Below are 25,591 nucleotides of genomic sequence, written 5' to 3'. Positions count from 1 at the left end.
AATATTTCCATTCCTCCTCTGTCGTTATAGCCAACCAAAGTCCTGGGTATTTACACTTTCACAAAGCGCATGTCCTTGGAGGACTTTGAGAACAAGCCACGCAAGCAGCAGGGCTACAGCACTGTGTCGCACTTTAACATAGTCCACTATGACTGCCATCTGGCAGCTGTCAGGTAACGGCAAACCATCAACTCATATGTTTAGAGTAACATTTAACTTCCTGACTCTTCCTCTATTGTGATATGAACGTTTTATTTTGTCTTGTATCAGGCTGGCTCGTGGGCGAGAGGAGTGGGACAGTGCAGCGCTCCAGAACGCCAACACCAAGTGCAATGGACTGCTTCCTGTGTGGGGGCCTCACGTGCCAGAATCAGCCTTTGCTACATGCTTAGCGAGGTAAAAACATGAATCAGTACACGTACAGAGAGCAAGGGTTTTCTTTATGGGACACAAAATAATTAATCTCGAACTGCTTTTTTTTCTCTCTGCCACACAGGCACAACACATATCTTCAGGAGTGCACAGGCCAGCGGGAGCCCACGTACCAACTCAACATCCACGACACCAAACTGCTCTTCCTCCGCTTTGCTACCGAACAATCGTTCAGCGTGGACACAGGAGGCGGAGGACGGGAGAGCAACATCCACCTCATTCCCTACATCATCCACACTGTGCTCTATGTCCTCAACACGTACGTACATGTTTGACGTCAAAATTATATCTGACCACAGAATTAACTACATTCAGTCAGTAATCATTTATTTCCACTTGTCACTTCACTGTCTCTGCAGTACAAGGGCTACGTCCCGAGAGGAGAAGAACCTGCAGAGTTTCCAGGAGCATCCATGTGAGAAATGGGTTGAGAACTCGTATGATGTTGAAGGACCTCACTATTTCACCATCTTGGCCATGCACATCATGCCTCCTGAACGGTGGAGGAATTCACGCTTGTACTTCTTGCGAAGACTCCTGGTCACTGCACATGCCCGCAAGGTCTCCGCAGTCTGCACAAACAAGTATGACTGTCTACCGTGTAATTTAAATCCCTTATAATCAAGTTTACTTGTCTATATATATATATGTTTAAAATTGTTTGCTTTTTCATTTTCAGACTCACAGATAAAACACCAAAGGAATATGCAGTCTATCGCTCATCTCTTCTCTTCTGGGGCCTGGTGGATCTTGTGTACGACATGTTCAGGGTAAATAAGTCACAATCTTCTCTACATGTTGACGCTTCAAACCAATGGTTTCTATATATGAGCATAATTGATTGGTTCCCTAACCCTCTAAAACAATACCATTCAAAACTGATCTTTGCTACGTTCATTTTGTTGAAGGGACACATTTATTCTAACTGATTAAAACCTACAGTAACTAACCACAAAGCCTTTATTTTTTTTCTCTTCTATTTTATTTTGGCTCTGCAGAAAGTACCCACCAGCAACACAGAGGGGGGCTGGTCCTTCTCACTGGCAGAATATGTCCGTCACAACGACATGCCCATCTACGAGGCCTCAGAGCGCGTGCTCCGGGCCTTCCAGGATGAACTCATGCCAGCTGAGTCCTTGTCAGAGTTCTTTGATGTTGTAGGTCAGTATACAAAACAAACCTGGGGGGAAGGGAGCGGGTGCACCGCCTGTACACAGTAAAGATCAGCTACATCCAGACATGTGATAAATACTTGCACCCCTTGCATCTAAAACTATGACTTAGGCGATGCTACGCCCAGCGAAGATGTGCATCCACTCTGACACAGTCTCTAGTCTGGCAACAGTTGCCATGTGTTGCGTTGCTATGGTTACCTACTTTATCTTAACCTCTGTGAAATAGATTGAAGAAAGTGAGTGCCAAAGAAAAAAAACAATGTATTATTCAGATTGTGAATAAAGAATAGATAATGAGTGAGTGTATGCGCCTCACACACATCTCAGCCAGTTAACTCACTCTCAAGATGTGTGCATCAGTCACAGTAGCTTAGTTGCACGTAACAAACACTCTTGAAAATCACAAGCGAAAGAAAGATAAAATAAAATAAGATATTAAAGTAAAAATCTAGTAAAATAAAATGGTATCAGCAAAAAATGTACAGAATTAGCATATGAACAAACATACAAGAAATAGAGACGGAAGTAGACATGTATTATATACATGGAAAGGAATAATAAGATGCAATAGTGTGCATTAACATGAATAACATGGAGTTATCTGTTGCTGAAAGGTGAGTTGTTGTACAGCTGGATAGAGTAGGGTATGAATGACGTCCTGTAGTGTTCACTGTTGGAGAATGAGCTCTGCTGCCCCTCTATAGTCCGGTGTAGTGGATGTGATGGATTGTCCTTGATGGAGAACAGTTTATCCAGTGTCCTCCTGTCCCTCACTGAGACAAATGTCTCCACCTTAGTACTGCACACAACCTGAACCCTTGCTGAAACTAAATCTCTAAATCATTTCTATCTCCGTACATCACGCCTGAATGCCTCTATGTTAGAGGAGCTCTCGCATCAACGTCTTTATTTTCACTGGCCAAGACTTTTCACCTGCCTCTGACTAGGTGTAAGGTTTAGCATCAGGAGTCGTTCTACACCGTGATGCTGCAGCGCGTATTGATTCTATGTGGGGCTTAAGACACATTTTATGACCAGGTGTAGGTCAAGCTAGTGCAGCCAGTCCCCATATCACTTTTGAAATACCAAGTTATGTTATAATAAAGATATAAATAAGAATTTAATCTTTCTAAAACTGCGATTTGGGTTAAATGCTGACATGAAACCTGACGTAATGTTTCTCTTCCAGGTCTCCTCTCTGAACTCCCCGACCCCGACCTCTTCCTTCAGGATTTGTTGAACTCTCTTCCCTGATGGCCAACCTGAACCCACACCCCCCTCCATCACACAACCAACCTGCAAATAACGCTGGGACACCTACCAACTGAAAAAAAATAAATAAAAAATAAAAAAAATTACTCTTCTCACACGCTGACAAACACACACAGAGATTAACACAAAGAGTATACACCATGCTTCCAATTCAGCTCCCACCCCCCATATGACATCTTCAAATTAACATAAAGCAGAAAATATGTGTAGTTAAAAAAATATATATAAAAAAAAATAAAAAAAAAAAAATCCACTTTTGGAAACATCTCTAACATTTAACACACAAACACGACGCTGTTGAAGGCTGGGAAGGACACACAAAAACTAGAATTTACACTTTGCCCTTCAGACTCAACTCTGTATTTTGGACCTTGCTGATCATACGACCAGAGAAGTTTTATGTTGTCACCGTCAACAAATCTGAAACGTCACCGGTGTTCTGTCTTTTAAAAAAAAAAATCCACAGATTGTCCCAGAACGTCAGGCTGAGAGTCTAATTATTCATGTCACAGAAACATACATGAGTTGTCAGGTTGACGGGGTGCAACTCATGAATTCTGTTTTGGTTTGATCATATTTTTGGCTTTAACTCCCCCCTCTCTCCTCCTGCCCCTCTTGATATTGGGGTGCATTTAGGTAACTAAAGTGTTTTTTGGGGGATTTGATTTTATCTCGTTTTCCTTTTCGTTTGTTTTGCTTTAAGTTTGTTTTGGTTTTTTTTTTTTGGTCAGGGATTTTTAAAATGGCGGAAGGTTTTGGAGCTAACCTGTCCTTTTTCTTCTGGGCTTTTGCTGTTTGGTCTACATGTAGGTTCTAACTGGAATTTGAGTGACGGACAGGAAAAAGGAAAAAAAAATAAACAGTGTGTATGTGTAAGGTTTCTTTTATCAACCTCAAGATGGAAAAAAAGGAAAAATGAACAAGTTTTATTTTCTTCTATAAAGCCTATGCCTTGGTGATGAAGTAAACTTTGGACTTGTGAAAGATTCCATCTGTTGCAATGAAGACTTGTCTAAATTATTAATAAAACAGACCTACATTATATCCATAACCACTTTATGTTCTGACTAATGCTTTTGTTGTTTACTTTGTTCCCTTAAGGAGTTTCTTTATTTCTCCGGCCTCTCTCCGCACTCTAATTACGATCTTTGGGTTTCCCCCCGAGAACCATTTGAAAACACACTTGTGTCAATTCCCCAGAACCGATTTCTGACGGTCAAAAGCCGCGTCCTTGTGCTCAAGAGCTGAATGCATGGTGTGGAGTTCACCTAGTTTATTGTCAGTTCGCCTATACCCGCTGCTACTATGTTTAACTGTTGCTGAATGTCTGCTTTTTGAATCTAGCCTATGATTAATAAAGCCGTAATAATTCCAAATCTGGTTTGAGGGTAACCTCTTCTGTTCACGTTCTTCAAAAGGATCCATCTCCCCTTGTAATAAGATTAAAATCTACTCCACATCACGGAGTTGATGTCGCTGCTGCTGCTGCTAAAATATGTGTCCGAGGCTTTTAGATTTAAATTAGATCGGATACGTGCTGTCATTTTACTTTAGCTTTTGTGTCTTGAACTAGAGATGTGGAAAACAGACCAGAGCAATGTAAAACCAAGTATTTAAAAGATCTAAGCAATATTTGTGGTGATCAATGTGTCTTCTGATATACAGTAACTGAGGGGACAAATACTTCAATTAATGTTTCCAGATGCAGAAATATTAACACCCGAAGAAAAATCAGTGAACATATTTTTATATCACTCATTCATTCATTGATTTTTTGTAACCGCTGGTGCTGTGGAGGCTGTGGAGGGTCATGGGGGGATCTCAAAATGCTGCAATAAGAAACTCTCGGTCATCGTTGACACCATTGATCCGATGTCCACTAAGCAGGGGGCCCGCACCCCTCCCATTAATACAGAAATATTTAGACGTACAGAGACCAATCTTTCATGTCAAGCAGCTAAATTTGAGCCAGATAAGCCCCCATCTGAACTTTGGCTCAGTGGTTCAGGGGGTGCCAGAGGCCGGGTTACACCCTGGACAGGTCTACAGTCTATCACAGGGCTAACACGGAGAGACAGACAACCATTCACCAATTACCAATGAACCTAACGAGCATGTCTAGGGACGGTGGGAGGAAGCCGGAGTACCTGGAGAGAAAGGAACCAGTCCAGGCCAGTGGATTCGAACCCAGAACCTTCTTGCTGTGAGGCATCAGTGCTAACCACTGCACCACTGTGCCACCCTCAATTTTTAATGTAGTGGGGGAAAACAAATGTGTCATTTTTCGACTTGAGAGTCCAAAAAACATGTCCCACATCTGTGGTCATGACACATAACGACCACAAGGGGTCGACATTTATTAAGCTGCAAACATGTGACCTATGACCCCTCTAGCTCCTTCACAAAGCCAATGAATAATGAATGAATGAATGATTTCCAACACAATGCGTAATTACAAAATTAGTTTATATTTTTTAATTGCACGTGAATTAAGGCACATACATGTTGCACCTTTAATTTATGGCTTCCTGCAAGACATTTTACACACGACAACAAAAAAAAATAACACAATGTCTTAACAACATTTACTAAAAGTATGCATAAGCATAAACATGTCCCTCTTTATATAAAGGAATAAGGCGTTCAGTTTTTTAAAGAAATCTTAATAACACGGTCTTTATGTGACCAGTTTTAAGAAGAATTAAGGCTTGGGGCATAAAATGCACATCTTAAAGTGGACCACTGAGATCACCTTCATAGATGATGGCGTTTACATTTACTCTTGGGCTAAAAACACCCAAATAAAAAGTCTTTTTTTTTAATCTGACAAATGTTTTCCATGTGGATCTTGATCATGGCGTCACGTGTGGTGCTTCAAAGCATAAAGTCAGTCTCATTTTATCTTCTCCTGGTGCGTATTTCTTCATCACGGGCAACACAGTGGCGCCACGTCCTCGGCAGCTGAGGGGAACAGCCTCATGGCCTCTCTGGAGGATCTGGTGTAGCCGTTGTGGAAGATCAGGGCCTTCTTCACCGCGAAGAAGGAGACGGTCTTGTCCCACACGTCCGAGCTGGACGTCCCAGAGCTGAGCTGGCTCTCCAGCGCGGAGCGGAGCCTCTCTGCTCTGTCCGTGCACTTCCTCTCCAGAATCATCATCTTACACATGCTGAGGAGGGACGAGGAGGGACAAATGTCAGATTAGGGCCGGATATGACAGTAAATACGTAGCTGTGCACAGAAATCCACAGAAAGAAAAGACACTTGAGGTCAGTTTTAAGATACTGATGCCTGAGATTTCTACTTCTGACCCAATAGAGTGGAGGTCAAAGTAAACATAACTCCTCTGTAAAGAATAGTCCACAAAGTAAACAGGGTTGGCATATAATTTGAGGATGGAGGCAGAGATCATTCAAAAACCTGTGCAAATAAACCCTAAAGTATCTCTATGATTACATTTAACATCTGCTGTTGAACCCAGATCATAATTCCTGCAACACCATCAACATTTAAAGATGTCTGAATAAAATGAGGAGGCTCAAAACGTTCTTGACACCAGACTGAATCTAAAATCCAAAGCAAACATTTGACCTGATCTACACTTTGAGCTCTTACGTTGTGTGCTGGTCCCTCATGGTGAACACTCAGTCGGTGTAGTCCTGTGCGAGAAGGGTGCCAGAGGCGTTTCGGGGGGTTATGATTTTACCCAGCGAGACCTCCCTCGTTTATATACTTGTGCCAGCTCTCTCATCGATTTAACGCGACGCCGGTTCTCACAGCGTTTGGCCAATCACAAAGCGGCGTTGTGACAATGAATGGAATGAATTAGTTGAACTCGTGGCCCACAATGGCCCCGCCGATCCAAACTAACAGGTGGGAGGGGCCCTTCGCCAAAACCTTCTCGCGGGCTCAGCCAGTGCCCAACAATGAGGGGAGATGCCCTCGTCATTGTGTCGACCGGGGAGTGATATGTGGTGGGAACGTGGAGGAGGAACATCTGCCTGAAGATGTGGAGAGAGTCGTCTATTGGCTTTTTAGTGAATGGAGAAGAGCTTCCACTCTTAAAAACAAGAGAACTGATATTACCAATAAAAAAATCAGTAAAAAAGTAAAACAAACTCTATCAATACTTGTTTTATGTTTGTGTTTTTTGAGTCTTCAGTGTATATTTTTTGACATATATTCTATTTTGTATATCATATCAACCTTATAATGTGAATCTAAATACTTATTTCTCAAACTCTTCGTATCAAACAACCATTTTTTTTCTTCACAGACCCTGAAATCAAACTTCATCCAACTTTCCTGAAAGTTTCCCACCCTCCACACTCTCTCTCTCTCTCTCTCTCTCTCTCTCTGTCACACACACACACACCCTCTTCTTTTTATTTAACTTTCTGTCTCTATTTCAGCCTCTCCAGTTCTCACGGTGAGCGTCTCCCATGCTTGATTGGCTGACAATAGCATACAATCCATCCAGATGGTGTGCCTGGAAGCCCTGTTGACAGCCCCTTCTTCCTGTGTGTGTGTGTGTGTGTTGTAAGGGAGGAGGGAGGAGGGAGGAGGAGGGAGGAGGAGGGAGGAGGAGGAGGGGTTGGAGGTTGGTCACTCAATCTTTGTTCGATGGGGCACACTTCCTTTGTGCAGCCGGCCTCAGAGTCATTAACACTGAAGTGTGGGAAGCCCGGGACCACAGCGGCTCCCACGTTCCGCACAGGCAGGAAGGGAGCGTGTGACTGAGACGTGGCCAGCGGCAGGCAGGCAGGCAGGCAGGCAGGCAGGCAGGCAGGTCCGCCAGCTGTGTGTGTGTGTGTGTGTGTGGTAGGGAAAGTTGAATGAGAGCGTGGCTGCCTGTATGAGCATGCGGGGGTTTGCCTGATGTGTCAACATGTGCCGAAGTGAGCGTGGAAGCACTTCTCTACACTTCCAATTAAAGCAGACAAACTGAACATCAGAGGGGAGGCTGTATAACTGTATAACAAGTCGTTCCCACTGCAAAGCTTCCAGTTGCCTGGAAATATATGGACTAAGTTGTCATTTAAAGTGCTCATATGGCTCAAATCTGTCTAATTACTCTTGTTTGAGCTCAAAATAACCATAATGTAGAATGAATTCTCATAAACTGAGCTGTCTGGGCTGCGTTCGTGTCGTTTTGTCCCATTTTACATTTTATTTTTACGGTTTCATTTCATTGTATTGTGCATTGTTCTCTCAAAAGTAGGCTAATTGCTTAGATTTGGGAACAGGAAACAAACAAGTCAGGTTTTAATGAAGGAAACGCTTCTATAAAAATACCTTTAATGCAAAACTGTAAGCTGAAATAAACAAAAATCAAAGTAGCTCAATGAGAAAATAGCATTTTTTATTAGGTGAAGTTGGCGCAAAGACTCAAAGCACATGGAACTGGGTGAATTTAGAGTCTGCGCTTTCTCTTTTCCTCATCCAGCGGATTTTATTTAACAAACCCGCCGAGAAACTCTTTTTCTATTCAACCCCGTGAGACGTCTCAACTGTTGCACAGCTTCACGAGGGAAGTCTGCCGCTTCACTCCGGTGGAAGTGGCTGCGTGTTGGTCCTTTCTAGTTGTTGGCCCTCTCTAACACCCACGTGTGCCTGGTGGCAGAGGCACTTTGTCTTCAATTACGCGGCGGCGGAGATGACATGAGACAGCGGCATGCTTCCCTCTGGGGTCACCACTTTCCCATATCAGCACAAGCGCTGGGTCAGTCTCCCAGCTACCCTCCCTCCCTCCCCTGCCTCCCTCCCTCCCAGCCCACTCCACCCCGGGCTCTTTCTCTCGCAGTCTATTCCTCCACCTGCTCCCCGGAGACACACTCATTGTCCCCGCGGCTATAAACACTTCATTGAGCATGTGGCAGCCCTGCGTTCCTCAAAGCCCTTCCCAGCGCTCTCATTGGCCCGGGGACTGTGAGAAACTCCAACAAGCCTAAGACTCACACATTCATATGGAGATTTGGGAGTATAAATACAGGTCGGCGGGCAGAGAAGGCAGCTCAGATTCAACTGGCTCTTCAAACCGAGCAGGAACGCTCTGACTCTACAGCGATGGCTCCCACTGTTTTTGGACAAGCAGGTTACTCTAAGGAACACCTGACCCCTGCTCATAAGGTAAACACCTTCTCCATAAAGTCAGATCTGAACTCACTTGTTGAACTGGAAAAATGATTTAAAAACAGTGTTCAAATGGACTAAATGTTCTTTCTTTTTCTTTCCTCCAGTTAAGAAAACCAATGGTGGAGAAACTGCGCAGAGACCGCATCAACACCAGCATCGAGCAGCTGAAATCCCTGCTGGGTCCAGAGTTTCTCAGGCAGCAGCCCGACTCAAAGCAAGAGAAGGCAGACATCCTGGAGATGGCCGTGTGCTACCTGAGAACCTGGCAGCAGCAGAAGCAGCAGCAGCAGCCGGCCGGCGCCACCTCCGGCCCGATGACAGCCGGCGACGGCTACTCCCACTGCGTGCAGGAGGCCGTCAGCTTCCTGTCCCACAGCGAGCTCCAGACTCGCGCGCACAGGCTGCTGCTCAGCCACTTCCAGGGCGTGCAGCAGGCGTCCAGCAGGACCAGCCACAACCCCTGCAGCCTCTCCCCGCCCGGCTCACCCCGCCATCAGGTCACCTCCGGCAAGGGGGCAAGCCAGGCCGGCTGTGCTCTGTGGAGGCCCTGGTAGGACGGAGGCTTGCCTCGGTCGCTCAGAGAGAGAACTACGTCTGTGAACGTCATGGACAGAAAGTTAAAGACTCACTGAAGTCTGTTTCCTTTTGCTTTGGCAGAAGATTTAATATTGTTTGATGGTTATTACCAGTACTCCTTTGGAAGGACTTAAAAGATTCAGGTTTTACTGAATATATACACCGTGTGTATTGATATCATTCTCTTTATCATTTAAAGAGCTTACTAGTAATTCTTCCCGTGAGGAAAACAACTTTTTCTTTTTGTTTGTTTTGCAAACTTTTGTATTAACCATATTGGTTTAAAGGTGTCAGAGTGTACTCATGTGTCCTCTGTCTTATATTTGATACCGAGTATCACTGACTGATATATTTTTATCAGCTTGTCGTTGATGAATCCAAACCGTGCCATATAGTGATCCTATGGATCCACCTCTGATGTAAATCATTTTTTATGATTATACTTCGACTGTGTGTGTGAGTGTTTTACGACTGATACTGTACCTGTTACCTGTGATGTTCTTAATAGATGTTTTTCATCTTCAAGTGAATACCTTTTATAAAGGCATACTAAAAGAATCTGTTCCACTGCTTCCTTGAGAAGCTTGACGATGAAAGTTTGAATAAATAAATGGAAAACTTCTCATGAAGTTTTGCAATCGTAAAAAAAACTTTTTGTGTACTTTTTGCATTGAACTATCGGAGGATAAAATAACTAGTGTTAGCTAGTACAGTTAATCTGAATGAATATTTAATGCAGTCCAGTACAGAGGAGGGCAGGTGGAGTTTGGAAGCAGCTCTGCTCAGGACCAAACACTTTAGTTCAGTCATAGCAGGGATTACTCAACCGACAGCCTCTTCACTGCTGTGCCTTGCTCAAGAGAGCAGCAGCATGGGGATCAATGTGTAGATATCTGATGATGCTAAATATCTGCTAGAATGACTCTTAATTTGTTCCCACTGTTACAAGCCAGGCGTCCTCTGCTCCAATAACTAGTCAGTGTGTTCACAGTTTTGGAAGAACTTGTGCAAATACGACAGACTGCCACATGTAACTCCAATTAATTAAAAGTAAGATTTCATCATTTAAACCAGATTTACATCTCTGACATTAATTATTCATTCTGTGAAGAAAACCAAAACTGTATTTATTCTGGTAGCAGGACGCACACAACATGATAACATCTCAGTTCATAGGTTTACGTTACTGAACTGTGGCTCTGTACAGCAAAACTTTAAATTCAATTTCTCTTATTAATGGTAGTGGATAGACTGTATATAGATGCTGTATACCGTATGTATCCTGATCCTCTTCGTTAATCATGACCTCAGAAATACATTCATTAAAGGTCAAACCCAGTATTTTTTTCTTGAACCAATATTTCCCACAAGCATCGTTAACGTTTCATTTCATCTGACCCTGCTGGTGAACAGGTGTTTTTTTTTTAAAGAAATGGTAAAAACTAGGGTACAGGGACGCCCCCGCGGGTCACATGTCCCCCTTTCTTCTGTTGCGGTGGTCGTGGTATGTTGTCTAGTGTTTGAATTATGCCTCAAGTGCCACAAAAGTCTTTCACAACTATTTGTGCGCAGAAGTTGTGGAGAATGTGGCATGCCTGGGACTTTCTCAGGGTCTAGTTTGCCAGGCCAGATGGTCTGGCTGAAGCTGCCCCCCCCCACCCCCACCCCCTCCACCTCCCTCTCCCCTCTCCAACAGGAGATCAAACACCGTAGCTAATGTGATGTGTAACAAGACACACTTCTATTGTTCCCGTCTCGGGCCCAGTGAATAGGCGCAGAGTGTGGGAAACGGGAGATACCACACTCACAGAGAGATGGCTGACGGGAAGCAGCTCTGCGCCGCCGCGGGTCTGAGCGATGGCCGAGACTTTATGGCAGGAATTCAGGGCTCTCGGGCTGCTGGTGGGAGGGGAACTCGTCTTCCCACACACTTGTAGACAAAGACCCCCAGCAGCCGTGTAGTGCACACTAACTTTCAGAGGAGGCACAAATTCACACAAACGCGTCGGCAATGAAGGGGACGGATAATAAAGCGTGGATGTGACTGGACGGGCTTTCATTGACGGCAAGAGGCACAAACAGAGAGAGACTGAGTCGATTAATAGTTAAAAACGCAGAATGAGAGCAGAAGCAGTGATGATGAATGTTTGTGCTTGGGCAAACTTTGATTAGATGGGATGCAGGTGCTTTGATCGGAACAAAAGTTCCACAGGTCACGGACTTGTAGAGCTTCAAATTGTTTCTTTACCTGTGCCTTAATAACTGTTGCTGCATTACTTCTCCTCAAGTACTTTCTTGGCTTTGTACTTGTGCGGCTGAAAATCCCCAAATTAAAAGTGTCAACACAGACCACAGAGAGCGTTCTGTGCCGGGCAAGCAAAGCCAGTTGACTTGATTTTTCCCAGATGGACGAGGACACAGAGTTTCTGTTTGTCCTGCAACAAAAGATCAATTAACATTCCCGATGGAGCATGGAGGAGCGGCGTGTCTTTTGTAGCTCATTTACCCCTGATGTTTCGGGGGGTGGTGGTGGTGGGGGTGAGGAGGAGGTGGGAGAGAGGGGGGGGCTGGTGGGAAACCGGGGAGATGGGACTACTCACACTGCGCCCACAAGGCCAGCTTCACATCTGGGGCCAGCCACTGATGGAGGGCCCCTCAGAGGCACGCTGCCAGCCCGCTCGTAATGCCATTAACTTGACACTAATTTGACGCAGTTCATTTACAACACTGTCTGTGGAGCCTTGGGGGGAGGGGGGTGGGGGGGCTGACTGAAGTTTTTCAGTACAAGATGAAATTCAAAAAAACAAAGATGTTGGACCTAGATGGCTGAGAACCTTCCCAGATCAGACAAATAAATCTAAAAGGTCCAATGTTAACAAGTGATTATGCCTCTGATCATACACCAATCAGGCATAACATTATGACCACCTTCCTAATATTGTGTATTTCTTCCTTGTGCCTCCAAAACAGTTGTGACTCATCAGAGAATGGACATGGGCCTTCTGAGGGTGTCCTGTGTTGTCTGGCTACAAAATGTTGTTGGTGGGGGCCTTTGGGTCCTGAGTTGAGGGGAGGAACCTCAGTGGATCAACAGATACTTGATCAGTTTGGGATCTAGTGAATTTGGAGGCCAGGTCAACACCTTGTGCTGTTCTTCATGTTTTTTTTTGTGTGTGTCTGTGTCAGGCTACATCCTGCTGTGGATGGCTGCTGCCATCAAGGAGTGTCATTGCTATGGGGTGGGGGTCTGGCCTGGGTGGGTGGTACACACAAATAAATGCCAGATCCAATGTTATTTACTTCTCCTGTCAGTGGTCATAATGTTGTGGCTGATTGGTAAAAGGGAATTCTGGATGATTGGCCGATCATGTGTTTCATTTCATCCCAATGAGAGCCATCAGCTCTCCTCATGTAGAGCTTCAGTATTTTTTCTTCTTCCCTGAATGTTTGTACCGTGTGGACTTACTGCTCGTTTTGCGCATGCGCTGTCTTAAGTTGTTTTATGCGCTTCCCTCAGCTTTCGTTTGTTCCTAATGAGAGGGGCAACAGTCGACGGAGCAACAAACTGACAAACTGATCATGCTGTGCGTCGGTAGGTGCGCATGAGATCATTTGTTGCGCTTTTAACTGCGCTACGCCTGCGGTCCTCGACTCGCGCCAAAGAGCGTGCGCCACTTGCCTTTTTTTGACACCTTTGGGTCGGCGCCTGTCTGCCTGTCTGTCTCCTGATTACCATACTTCAGCGTGTCTTCGCTCACCGCCCCCATGCGGGAACCTTTACGCTTATGAGAAAAAGCTGCAACAGGTAGAAAGCGAGATGTTTGCACCTGCAGCCAGCTGATGACTTTACCTGCTCTGCTGTTTCTCCTCTGTTTTAAACATGGGTCTGCTCATATGTGATGAGGTGTAAGCAAGTCATATATTCATCCCTAAACGTTTTCATGTGTGCAAATGCTCCTGTCTGAGTAGCTAAATGCTCTTTTGAGGAAGGAGAGCTTTCTTTGAAGAGGCAATAAGAGCTCAGCTTATATTGTTTTATTGCAGTGGAGCATTTGGTCCTTGATTGCACCTATCCCCCAGATGGAGGATGCACACTTTTGTGTATCTCTGCCCTGTTATTGTACATGTAAACAATCCAATCCAGGCTGTCAGTCCTTGATAAATTCTCAGATGGCCGCTTGATAAAGTGTTAATTACCTGTTGCTTATCTCGGGAAACATGCCAGGCACAGATACGTGCTCCCTGAGTTATTGACATGCCCTCTATTGTTGCGCTGGGAGTCCCACTGGTCAGAGTGTGGGAACCCCAGCCCTGCCTGAGCCACATGGCTTTGTTATGCTAATGACGGAGTATAAAATGAGGAGCGGCTCCTCCAGGGACATCAGAGCTAACACGCTGCTGTCCACGAGAAGCTGTTCACTTCACCAGCGCTGACATGGCTCCCAGCTCAACCAGCCACTCCTCTGTCCACCACATCAGGCTCTCTGAGAAAGACAACATCAAAGTGAGTATCAAAGGACCCTCTTTTTCATTTTAAATCATCCTGTGTAGAAGAAATATCTGAGTCCTCGCTGCTTAGTTTGCTCACGACCTGTGTGTCTCCTCTTCCGCAGCTGAGAAAACCCATCGTGGAGAAAATGCGCAGAGATCGCATCAACACCTGCATCGAGCAGCTCAAAGTCATTCTGGAGAAGGAGTTTCACAAGCAGGAGCCCAACTCCAAGCTGGAGAAAGCCGACATCCTGGAGATGACCGTGAGCTTCCTGAGGCAGCAGCTGCAGTCGGGGCTCTGTCAGAGCGACTTCAACCAAGGCTACTCTCACTGCTGGAGGGACTCCATGCACTTCCTCTCCGCAGGCTCCGCCGCAGAGTCCCCCGTCATTCCTCTGCGGGGCCTTCAGCAGCAGGACCAGAAGCTCCGCCAGGCCCAGAGAGCCAGCAGCTCCTCCCCGGTCTGCTCCACGTTCAGATCCACCTCTCTGCAGGACACCAGCAGCAGCAGCAGCAGCGGCGGCAGCAGCAGAGGCCCAGTGTGGAGGCCGTGGTAGAGACGCTGCCACACAGACGCTCTGAGACCTGAGGTTGACCCGCGCTCTCCCTCACTATGTAGGAAATTTGTTTCCATCCTGCCGGTTCGTGGCGGGTTTTTAACTTTATTGTCTCATCACATTGATGGACAAGTAAAAGCGAAGGCTCTCACTTATTTGAAGATTGTCCTGCTTTGATATTTTTCCTTTTGCGCCGAAAGCTGGAGGTGGACTTTGAGTGACGATACTGTAGTTTTGTCTAAACTGGTGAAGTGATTGTTTACTCCAGTGGAGTTGATCGTTGGACTGCTTGACGTAACAATATATGTACAGTATCTGCCATACTGTGTTTTACCGACAGCTGCTGTTGAGAATATTTCTCTCCTGTCTTGAATTATCTATGCCAAATGTTGTGTGTGTGTGTGTGAGAGAGAGAGAGAGTGTGTGTGTATACATATTAACATTTTGTGATGGGGTGTTGATATTGCTGTTTTGCTATCACATTTAGGCTCTTAAAAGTAATTTGTAAAATTTGTATGACAATTGAAAATAAAAAGACACAATCATTAAAAAAAAAGCATCGGCTGCAGATTTTTTATTTTTATAAACTCTAATATTTGTACTCTTATAGCAAATTGAAATGTTCCCCTAAAACTCATCCAGATGTCTTGATGTTCCAGATGTGTCAGGATGTACATAAAACCTCACACCACCACAGATGCTAACGCAGCCACTCACCTCCTTTGATTTATACAAATATATATATATACACATATATTATCAGGGAACACAGGAGCAGTTGTTTGTATTCTATTAATCTGAAGCTAATGCCACTAAATCAGAGAAATCTATTGATGCACAGATGAAGTGAGTGGGCTTGTCTACCTGTATAACCTCTCATTTCAAACTAAACTCCAGATTAAATCATGGAAAGAGAATAAATTAATTTCCTGCATCCACCAAGGAAGTCATGCACACTCGAGTTTCCCACATTTCCAGAGGACGTTGACTTACATTCATGTCCTGAGCCTTACCCTAACTATGACTACATTTCCACTACATTAAACCAAGTCTACATGCTAAAATTAAATGGTTTTTATCATGTGGAGTTGCTTTTTGTCCCTGAAAGTCAAATGTGTTCCCACAATATGATTGTTTAAACAGATTTACAGTATGTCCCTATGTGCGTGGGTTCTCTCCAGGTACTCCAGCTTCCTCCCACCGTCCAAAGACGTGCTCCTTGTTAGGTTCACTGGTGATTCTAAACTGGCCGTAGGTGTGTGTGTGAGGGTGAACGGTTGTCGATAGACTGGAGACCTGTCCAGGGTGTACCCTGCCTCTTGCCAGATGATAGCCCGCCACCCTTTACAGGACAAGCTGTTACAGAAGATGAATGAATGAATGAATAAACCAAGTCTACAAACTAAAATTAAATGGTTCATATCATGTGGACTTGCTTTTTGTCCCGAATGTCATATGTGTCCCCACAATATGATTTGTTTAAACAGATTTACAGTATGTCCCAGTAAGCTTTGAATGGGATACACACTGAATCCAGTTATTACATCCACACAAGATTGAAGGAAATGTATATACTTTATTAACATCCAGATGCTAAACATTTTACAGCACATGTCGCATCTCTAACACACACACTTTTTTCCTTTACAAAAGGCAATAAAATACAGTAAGTGACATAAATGTTGAACTTCAGAACAAGTTTAACTTCAATTCTCTCCGTTTTACAAAGGAGCCAAACACTGGTAATAAACTCACAGTGAGTTTAAGAGGTTAAAACGCCTCGTACGTGTCTTCTCATCAATGTGATGGAGCAGTAAATACACTCAGTGATACTAAGAAGGCTGGAAATAAAAATTCCTACACAGTGAGGGAGAACCTCAGGTCTCTCAGTCTCTACCAAGGCCTCCACACTGGGCTCAGGCTGCTGCTGCTGCTGTCCTGTAGTGTGGTGGGCCTGAGTGAGGAGAAGGTGCTGGTTCCCTGGACCCGATGCAGCTTCTGGTCCTGCGGGGATGTACCAGAATGAGAGTAGCCTTGGTTGTAGCCCGACTGCAGCTGCTGCCTCAGGAAGCTCACGGTCATCTCCAGGATGTCGGCTTTCTCCAGCTTGGAGTTGGGCTCCTGCTTGTGAAACTCCTTCTCCAGAATGACTTTGAGCTGCTCGATGCAGGTGTTGATGCGATCTCTGCGCAGTTTCTCCGCGATGGGTTTTCTCAGCTGCGGAAGAAGAGGAGACACACAGGTCAGAACGTGATCAAACTCAGCAATGAGACATTTTTAACATAAAGTATAAGCCTTAAACAAAAATCTCCTTTGGCACTGACTTTGATGCTCTCTTTTTCAGACATGCTGGTGTGGTGGACAGAGGAGGAGGTGGTGGAGGAGCAGGGAGCCATGTCTGTGCAGGTGAAGAGGACTGCTTCCTCAGGACTGTCAGCTCTGACGTCTCTGGAGGTGCTGCTCTTCAATTTATAGCGCGGCATTAGCATAACAAAGCCATGTGACTCAGGCAGGGCCGGGGCTTGTACCAGTAGGATACACATCAATAACCAGGAGGTGAAGCAATCACACAAGCTGACCGGCGGAGATAAAAACCATTCCCAGAATATATGAGAGTGAGAACGGTGTGCTGTCCTCCTCTAATCAGGAGCCGCTGCTTATCTCACCCTCCAGCGACTCGGGGGAATTCAGGCAGTAGCTCCTGATGCGCATCAAGGGAATAATTAGACAGGATTTAATGCATTGGTGCCATCGAGGATAACATGTTGAAAGGATGCATAATATCGCAGATTTATTTGAGTGATTTTGTGATTCTTAATTATTTGCAAAATATCTGCACAGTGCAAAAGTGTGGAAGTCTCAATCCAAATAATTATTTAAAATACACCTAGAAATATAAATGCAGTATATCTGCAATAAATGTAATAATCCCCTTTGATTTTTGGTGGTGTTTGTTGAAGTTGGAGGGAGGGAAGAGAAATGAAACCACAACTAAATGCTAATGACAATAGGCAGCAGATAAAGAGACAAACATGCTTCTGCATTTATTTAAATTTCTAGTGGGTATTTTAAGTTTGCCAAGGTGGTTCTTTTAGGTTGAATTAATACAGGTTATGTGGAAAACTTATAAACTTTCAAACATTGTATGATGTCTAATTTTTTGCCTGAAACTGAAATGTGAAACTAAACTCCTGAAATTTTCCCAGCAGCACCTTTCTCGGCTCCTTTGTGTGCCTACAATAAAACTCCTGCTTGTTCACCCATGGCACACTTCGATTGTTGACCGGGCTGTGAGTGGATAGGGAGACTGTGGGAAAGCCAAGCTCGGACTCTACTCACACATCTACCGGTCAATAGCGCTGACCTCCCAGCCACAAAAGGCCTTTTCATCTATCCTCCCAAACAACAGCCATCAGCGGCAGCACTGTGTGTGTGTGTGTGTGTGTGGGTGTGGGTGCGGGTGTGTGTGTGCGTTTGCCACCACACAGATACACACACACACACGCAAGACAAACCAGTGGTGCAGTTATTTGATATTCAATGAGATGTTACGTCATGCTGGAGTACTCAAACTTTGTTTTATGCCACCAGCTGCCCCTTTTCGCTATTGAATCCATGGAAATATGTCTTTTCCTGAAAAGTCCAGACTGAAATGTATGAACTGCAAAAGCTTATGACGTCACAACTCAAATGACAGCGTGCAAATATGTGTTTTCAAGCGTGTTTCAGGAAATCATGGCGTCTCTTTTTGTGTAAAATTTGAAAAAAGTAGAAATATCTTGAAGTGAAACAATATTTTTTATTTGTTTACAGATCAATTATATTAACATATTATATTAAACTTTATTTTCATCAATCAGCATTAGAGGCAGTAAAGAAAAAAAAAACATTCACCTGTTGATTCTCTTCAACAACAGACACATCTTTTTACTGAGGACACTGGAAGCTGCAGGATTTTCTTCCACGTTCCGTACATGTCAGGTAGGAACTTCAATGAAATGTGAAATGTAGTTGCTGTTGGTGTTGTTTTTTAAATATAAAGAGGATAATTTTGACAAATGCTTCGTTGAAAACGTTCTTATAGACATCTGGAGTCACCTGAAAAGCAAAAGATTCCCCCGAAGTAGGTGCATCTTCACAACAAGGAAGTAAGTTCAGGCACAGGACCACGGCCCGGCTAATTTTATTTCCCACACTTACATTCAAATCTCCATTCTCTGTAGTCGTCTTAGTTCTCCCAGCCTCCCCATCCCTCTCTTTCCCTTTCTTTCGTCTTGCACCTTTCATTACAGCAACCAGGGAGACGTGGCCCCCCCACCCTGAGTCTCACTCCCTGAACACCATCATCCATCTACGCGTTCCACCCCTCTTCTCTTTGACCCCTCTCATTACTCCGTCTTTTTCCCTCAAGTCCTGTCTACAGCTTAATTTCCCTGCATCAGTTAAAGCGTGGTCTTTGTTAGTGCAAAATCTATTAATTTACTCTTTTCAGCAACGTGTGTTTTCACAGATTAAAGCATGACCTCTGACCTTCCTTGCACAGGTCCGTGACTAATAAAACTTTATTTTCACACACAAAATAAACATTAATTTAAAATTGAACCTTACAGACAGAGACAGTTACAGAATCCTGTTATTCACTGTTTGGTCATGGTGTACATTTGAATGCAGTTCTGGAAATGTGCAGTTGTGTTCATGTGCGGCTTCAGGACAATGATATAAATTTTGGGCAGGAAGTATCCTCCAAGGAAGGCCAGGACGCTGAAGAGCGTGGCGAACACGTACGCGGCCATGGTGAACGGGCTCCTGCTGATGAGGTAGAGGGTGAAGAAGCTCATCCAGGAGATCATGTAGACCATGAGGCTGAAGGTGACGCACTTGGCCTCGTTGTAGTTGGCCGGCAGGTCTTTTCCCATGTAGCTGAAAGAGAAGCAGAGGACGCTGAGCAGCGCCACGTACCCGAGCTCGAAGCCCGACCCGAGCGAGAGGGTGTTGCTGCACTCCAGCACAATGCTGTCTGTGTAGAATTCAAGATCCTGAGAAGGCTGGGGTGGGCTCAGGGCCACGCGGAGAACAGAAATTAGCAAGATGATGACGGACACCAGAAAGATGGTGAGCTCTGGCCCGTGGTTTTTGGACCACTTGTCATAGGCCGGCGGCAGCTTGGACGCGAATTTAAAAATGCAAACGACCTGAATGGAGCGCACAGTGATGCAGGCCAGGCACACGGTGAAGCTGACGATGAATAGAGGCTGCTTGAGGATGCAGGCCAAAGGAGTCGGCTGGCCAAAATGGCACAAAGAGCTCATGGTGGCGGCGGTCAGGGCTGCCAGCATCAGGAGGCAGGTGCGGCCTCCGGCTGACTTGGCCACGGGCGTGTTCAGGTTGACCAGGAGGATTAACGTGGAGCTGGAGGTCATGAGAACGCAGGTGGCCAGAAAGAAGAGCAGGGCGATGGAGATGGGGGCGTCCCAGGCCAGCAGCAGGACCGTCCTCTGCAGACACTGCTCGCTACTCGGGGGAGCCCACTGCTCCGGCAGACACGGCTGGCACAGAGTGGGTTCTGAGGAGAAGAAATTATGTTAAAGGTGACTTGCAGAAAATGTTACCTCATCTACTGTGTGTCCTCTGGCACAAAGGTGAAGCATGGATAAACAGGCTCATAGTGTGGGTATTCAGCGCCACCTGCTGGTCAACCTCATGCACAACAACAACAACAACAACAACTCATAATAGTGTGTGCTGATCGTCCTGTTCACTTTGTAAAGAGGGACTTCTGGCTTCTGTAGAGTTCAGAAAGAGTAAATGAAAGATGAACAGTGCTCTGAGTTTCACCTGCTAACACTTTGATTCTCTCAGTGTCGTGCATGTCTTTATGTTTGACTTTTTTATTAGCTTGTGTACTTTACAAATTAAATAAATGAATAAAATAGCACGTGCTTCACTGGGTTGTCTAAGAAACTGCTAAACGTTTCAGTGGAGTGAGGTGAAAGATTTACTGTTTGCATGTTCTCTCTACTTTTTCACTCTTTGTATGGATATTTTGCTGGTCCTTTAGTTGCTGCGTGTCTTCGTTTACCACTTTTATTGAGAAATGTTGCCGCAGGGCAGGCCTGGCAGTCGAAGCAGCACGAGTGCTGCCCTGTCAGCAGCTTCCTGTGGCCCACCGGACAGGGAGGAGAGCAGATGGACAGCGGCACCTAGACACGGGAAAATGAATTTCTATTTGATCAGGTAAACTGTGTGACAGACGAACAGGTCTGCACTACTCTTAGTTCACCCTGTCACTACTTCGTACTCAGCAGTTGCACTACCTGCACAACATACTGTCTCTACTTATTTATTCACTATCTATAGATCTATAGATAGATCTATCTATCTATGTTTGAGCAACTATTTCTTTGTAAAGTTCATTCCACCACCACACTGTATATACAGAATGTCTTTATATTTCTAGTTCTTTCTCTATATATTTTTTCAGAGTATTGTTATTTCTTGTATATTTTTTGTATATATTTTTCAAAAATTTTGTATTTGTGTTTTTTTGGTAACTTTTTCCCTGTCGAAGTTGTCACTGTTTTCTGTATATATATATTTTTTTTTTGCCAAATTCCATGCTACTGTGACAAGGAAATTTCCCATACATGGGATTAATAAACATATCTTATCTTATCTATCTATCTATCTATCTATCTATCTATCTATCTATCTATCTATCTGTCTATCTATCTATCTATCTATCTATCTATCCATCGAGATTAATGAAATACAGGTTTAAATTCATCCAATTGGCCTGGGACATTCACATTTAAATGAATTCCATATGTATGGTACAACACAGAGGAAGGCAGTCTTCACAAATTCAGCTCTGTGTTAACATCCTGCACACAATCTGCAGGATGTTAAATGTTAATGGTCTGGTAGAAATATCATACGAGCACACTTTCATATGTTCTGCTTTTTTTCTTTTTCCAAAACTAAACTCAGAAGAACTAGTAACTCTTTCTAGTAGGGAGACATTTTCTCATTGGGCTCGTGTTACTTTTATTTTTTTCCGCAACGAAAGACTGTCTATAATATAGCCCATTGGTCTTACCTGTGTCGAGTCTGCCTCGCCGTGCCATTCAATCTGATCCGCATCAAGTGTGAGCGTTACTGGATCTGGTGTGAAGGAGCCCACCACTCTGAGAGACCACTCGCTCCCCCTCCAAATCCAGGTGACAATATCATACCCTGTGGGCGGGTCGCCGTTCACGTCAAAGTACACAGAGGAGTTGTCCAGGGAGAACTGCACCTGCTTGAGCCACGACAGGAGCTGAGGTGGAAGGGAAATGGGAAATGTCAGCGACCGGGAAGAGTGCTCATTGTTTGGGAGGAACGCAAGCGTGCATCAACTCACCTCCCATGGGTTCACGCTTCTCTTGCTGCACTCTCCAGCGTCGCAGCCAAGTGCTTTGCGCAGAGCGTGAGCCACGGCGTACACCGCCTTGTACACGTTGAAGGAAGAGGTGATGTCGTATTTCTCCAGAGAGAAATTCTTCCTGGCGAGGCTGTACAGGTCCGTGCTCTGCAGACAGACATTTCCTGGGCTCATGGTGACATCAGATGTCTCCTGGGTGTCGCCGCTTTGCAATGAAGCCTCAAGTGCCTTTTTCTCAAACTCCTCAAATCCAGAAATGGCGGCGTATTTGACCGACACGCCGAGCACGGTGCCCACGGTGTGGATGCCAGGTATCCCAGATATGAGAGTAGCCACCGACCAGTCCTCCGTCCCAATCCACACCTTATCTGTGACGTTCCGCTCGACGACAAAAGGGAAGAATCCTCTGAGTTTTGACTTGCTGGAGAACACCACGATGGTGTTGACTTTGGTGGTGAGTATGTTGTCCACCATGGCCCTCATGGTCTGGATCTTGTCTTCGCTGAAAGAGGGGATGATTCCTTGGTAGGCGATGCAGATGCCGTAGTGTGATGCTTGCTGGGACAGGCTCTGCATGCCCTGCAACCCGTAGTCATTATCACTGCCTAAGAGAGCGATCCAGGTCCAGTTGAAACGGACCAGGAGCTGGATCATAGCTGCCACCTGGTTCTTGTCACTGGGAATAGTTCTGAAGAAGGCTGGATAGAGGAACTTGTTGCTCAGCAGTTCATTTGACGCCTCATAGGAGATCTAGAAGGAGCAATGAGGATGTGAGGAGGTGGTTTTATTTAGGCTCTCAGAACGTGACCAAAGCTTCCCAGTTAATAACTTACCTGTGGTATAAGATAGGCTCCCAGTAAAGCAGCGGGCGCGAACGCTTTGCTGCTGCTGTCTGGCCCAATCACAGCCACTGTCTTCTGATGTGTCCTGGAGTTTGTATCCGTGTTCCCATCTGCCTCAGGGATAGAAGTATTCTGGTACTGCTGCGCCAGCAGGTCCAGAGTGGCCAGGAAACTGGCTTGGTTTGAGCAGATGTCATACAGCTGATAGCCAAGCTTCACTCCAGGTAGAAGAGACTGTGGTCCGGTTCGGTTGTTGATTTCTTCCACAGCAAATCTGAAGGCTTGCAACAAGTGAAACCCATGCTTGTTGGGTGTACCCCTGGAAAAGGCAACATTCAAATAGCAATTTGATAAAAGGATGACAATATTTCTGTTGATTTCAACACCAGTGACGTGAATTTGAACACAGGACCTGGAAGTTTAATGTCCAGTAAAACTCACTCATTGCACGGAGCCAAAGCAGGCAATCCAGCTCTTGATTCATCAGAATAGTGGAGCGGAAAGAGTCCTGCGATAGAGAGGTCTCCCTGCAACTGCATCCCCTCTCCCCGAGAGGCGTAGTCCAGTTCCCCACCGGCTAACTGCAGCATCAGCCAACCTACGCAGAGAAGCACAGAACCGCACATATCCATGCTTCACCTCCGGCTCATGCACACCTGCTGTCGAAGCTCAGTGTGGCCCCAACAAACAGTCAGGGGCTGGCTTTGAAAGTGTGCACTGACAGAGGGAGCGATTTTGCATCTTAAATGTTTACTGAGTGAAGCGTCTTTGCATAATGACGTTGCTCGGGTGACTGTAGCTTCCCTCCCATTAAAATGAGTTGGATGTAATAACTCATGATAAAGGAATTTTATTATTTAAACAGACTCATGCATGTTTGAAGCAGAAACTGACAGTTTTATTGACGATCTATTGATCACAAAACATTTATAGGATTTAGAAGTTGTTGTTTTTTGTGTGTGTCTGGGAATTCAGATATCTTTATTAATCTTAAATTAGATAACGCCATATTGCCGGTCGTGAATCATGACACAACGCTAATGTGCAAAAAGACTATGCACATCAGATCTTGAGAAATAAAGTCCATGGACACAGATTCTGTCCATGATGAAAATATGCCAAGAATAATTTATCGGTCACTCCTGTGAAATATATTCTCATTTCAAGGAGGCGTATTTAGAGCATGTACGTACTTAACTACCTTTTAAAAGGGTATTTTTCATCTGAGAATGATGAGTGAATGGTACAAAAACAATTCATTCATCTTCTGTAACCGCTTGTTCCTGTGAAGGGTTGCGGGGTCTATCCCAGCTGTCATCGGGCGAGAGGCGGGGTACACCCTGGACAGACAACAATTCACATTCACATTCACACCTACAGCCAATTAACCTATCAAGCATGTCTTTGGATGGTGGGAGGAAGCTGGAGTACCTGGAGAGAACCCACGCAGACACAGGGAGAACATGCAAACTCGGGACCTTCTCGCTGTGAGGCATCAGTGCTGACCACTTCACCACTGTGCCGCCCTTTTTAAATTTCATAACAGCAGAAAACCCAAACCCTGAGTTCATCTTATTAAAAATGAATACATACTTAAATTGAACCAGAAAGCATTGGTTTATTAGATAACAGAATGTATTTCCAATAAAATGTGACTTGCAAACACTGAACACAACGACGCGTTTTAACTTGTAATGATCTACTTAGAAAGAAAATTTCTTCAAATTTGGATCTCATGCTGCACTGCAATCACTGTCAGTATGTATTAATACTGTGGCCGTTTGTTTTCATACAGATTACAGCAAAACAAAAGCTCAAAATACTTCTCTGAGTATGGACGTCTGTGTTTTTCTATAATTGAAGGGAGTATTTTTTAATTTTTGTGTTATGTATAAAACCATGAATATGACACTCCCATTTACTCCTGTGTTGCAAGGTATTGTCACTGTCAAGTAGTGGCTCACCGGAAAACTGAGCAGGAATAAAATGTTCACTTGTTACTAATCATTATTATACTTACACCAGTGTTTTGTTTTTTGTTGTTTTTTTTATGTCTGTTTAAACAAATTACAAATCTATCTAGAAAACTGGAAAGGCTGGATTTGCATTTTGGTTGATATTTGAGCTTTATCTTGTTAAACATGTTGACATACAATTTGACTGACACTCACCTGTGTCCAGACCCCAAACCCAATGTTTTGACAGGAATATTGTGCATTTTGTCAGCCACCACATAATGTAGGCAAAGAAGACCATGCAAATCTCTATGTCCGTCCAAACAGATCGATTACAGGAGAAACATTTGCATCCTGAAAGCTTTTCAGCAGGGACGGGATTTTGTGAAAGCCTCCATAATATCCTGATAAGTGACAGGTCAGTTAACTTTTTTTTTTATTCTCGTCTTGTTTTTTCTCACCACTGAAAACGAGCTGAGAGTCTGCAAGAGTCCTTGCAAAGACGGCTATCAGTTCAGGACAGTAAGTGAGGTTCATTGCATATATTGCACCCATTAGGAGTCCTCATGCAGAGGAGACGTCCCCCAAGTCACACAGAACTTCAACACCCTCAATCACTACACCAACATCAGCTGGAGGAGTGGTGGCATCTCCTTCCTCAACACTAGATACCAAGGATTCAAACTCCCTCTGAACAGCTGCAGCATCAACACCCTGTTCATGGGAGACAATGAAAGG

At 44.6% G+C, this 25,591-nt stretch overlaps 5 protein-coding genes across 11 annotated transcripts in view; 3 read left to right on the top strand and 2 right to left on the bottom strand.

The window, feature by feature from the left end:
• The window catches only part of ubr4 (ubiquitin protein ligase E3 component n-recognin 4), a 43,875-nt gene extending 39,620 nt beyond the window's left edge, over positions 1-4,255 (top strand). For all 7 annotated transcript variants that reach the window (XM_084554310.1, XM_084554309.1, XM_084554315.1 and 4 more), the window contains 7 exons: positions 31-173; positions 271-396; positions 497-691; positions 792-1,016; positions 1,112-1,202; positions 1,431-1,593; positions 2,797-4,255. In XM_084554310.1, the coding sequence (XP_084410436.1) occupies positions 31-173; positions 271-396; positions 497-691; positions 792-1,016; positions 1,112-1,202; positions 1,431-1,593; positions 2,797-2,861 (1,008 nt within the window). In that variant the 3' untranslated portion in view covers positions 2,862-4,255. The remainder of the gene's footprint in view (positions 1-30; positions 174-270; positions 397-496; positions 692-791; positions 1,017-1,111; positions 1,203-1,430; positions 1,594-2,796) is intronic.
• Positions 4,256-8,843: 4,588 nt separating this feature from the next.
• On the top strand, positions 8,844-10,354 carry LOC311493845 (transcription factor HES-5-like; the record flags this gene model as incomplete). The annotated part of the gene is given in 4 exon segments (XM_084552631.1): positions 8,844-8,874; positions 8,877-8,926; positions 8,929-9,006; positions 9,117-10,354. Coding segments are annotated over 4 exon segments (609 nt in total). The 3' UTR covers positions 9,567-10,354.
• A 3,527-nt stretch (positions 10,355-13,881) lies between these two features.
• Positions 13,882-15,099, top strand: her12 (hairy-related 12). The gene is made up of 2 exons (XM_084553995.1): positions 13,882-14,092; positions 14,202-15,099. Exons 1-2 carry the CDS (start codon positions 14,024-14,026, stop codon positions 14,634-14,636), a joined length of 504 nt encoding a protein of 167 aa, XP_084410121.1. The 5' UTR covers positions 13,882-14,023; the 3' UTR covers positions 14,637-15,099.
• A 740-nt stretch (positions 15,100-15,839) lies between these two features.
• On the bottom strand, positions 15,840-17,125 carry LOC311494753 (uncharacterized protein; the record flags this gene model as incomplete). The annotated part of the gene is made up of 2 exons (XM_084553975.1): positions 15,840-16,853; positions 16,961-17,125. The coding sequence occupies 2 exons, from the start codon at positions 17,123-17,125 to the stop codon at positions 16,530-16,532; spliced, it is 489 nt and encodes a 162-aa protein (XP_084410101.1). The 3' UTR covers positions 15,840-16,529.
• Positions 17,126-19,273: 2,148 nt separating this feature from the next.
• Positions 19,274-23,524, bottom strand: tas1r1 (taste receptor, type 1, member 1; the record flags this gene model as incomplete). Its single annotated transcript, XM_084553319.1, has 6 exons — positions 19,274-20,199; positions 20,716-20,836; positions 21,733-21,951; positions 22,036-22,806; positions 22,890-23,217; positions 23,340-23,524. 6 exons carry the CDS (start codon positions 23,522-23,524, stop codon positions 19,274-19,276), a joined length of 2,550 nt encoding a protein of 849 aa, XP_084409445.1.
• Positions 23,525-25,591: the final 2,067 nt, after the last annotated feature.

Source organism: Chelon labrosus (assembly GCF_963514085.1).
Source record: "Chelon labrosus genome assembly, chromosome: 10".
NCBI lineage: Eukaryota > Metazoa > Chordata > Actinopteri > Mugiliformes > Mugilidae > Chelon > Chelon labrosus.
This window is presented reverse-complemented; position numbering and strand designations above follow the sequence as displayed.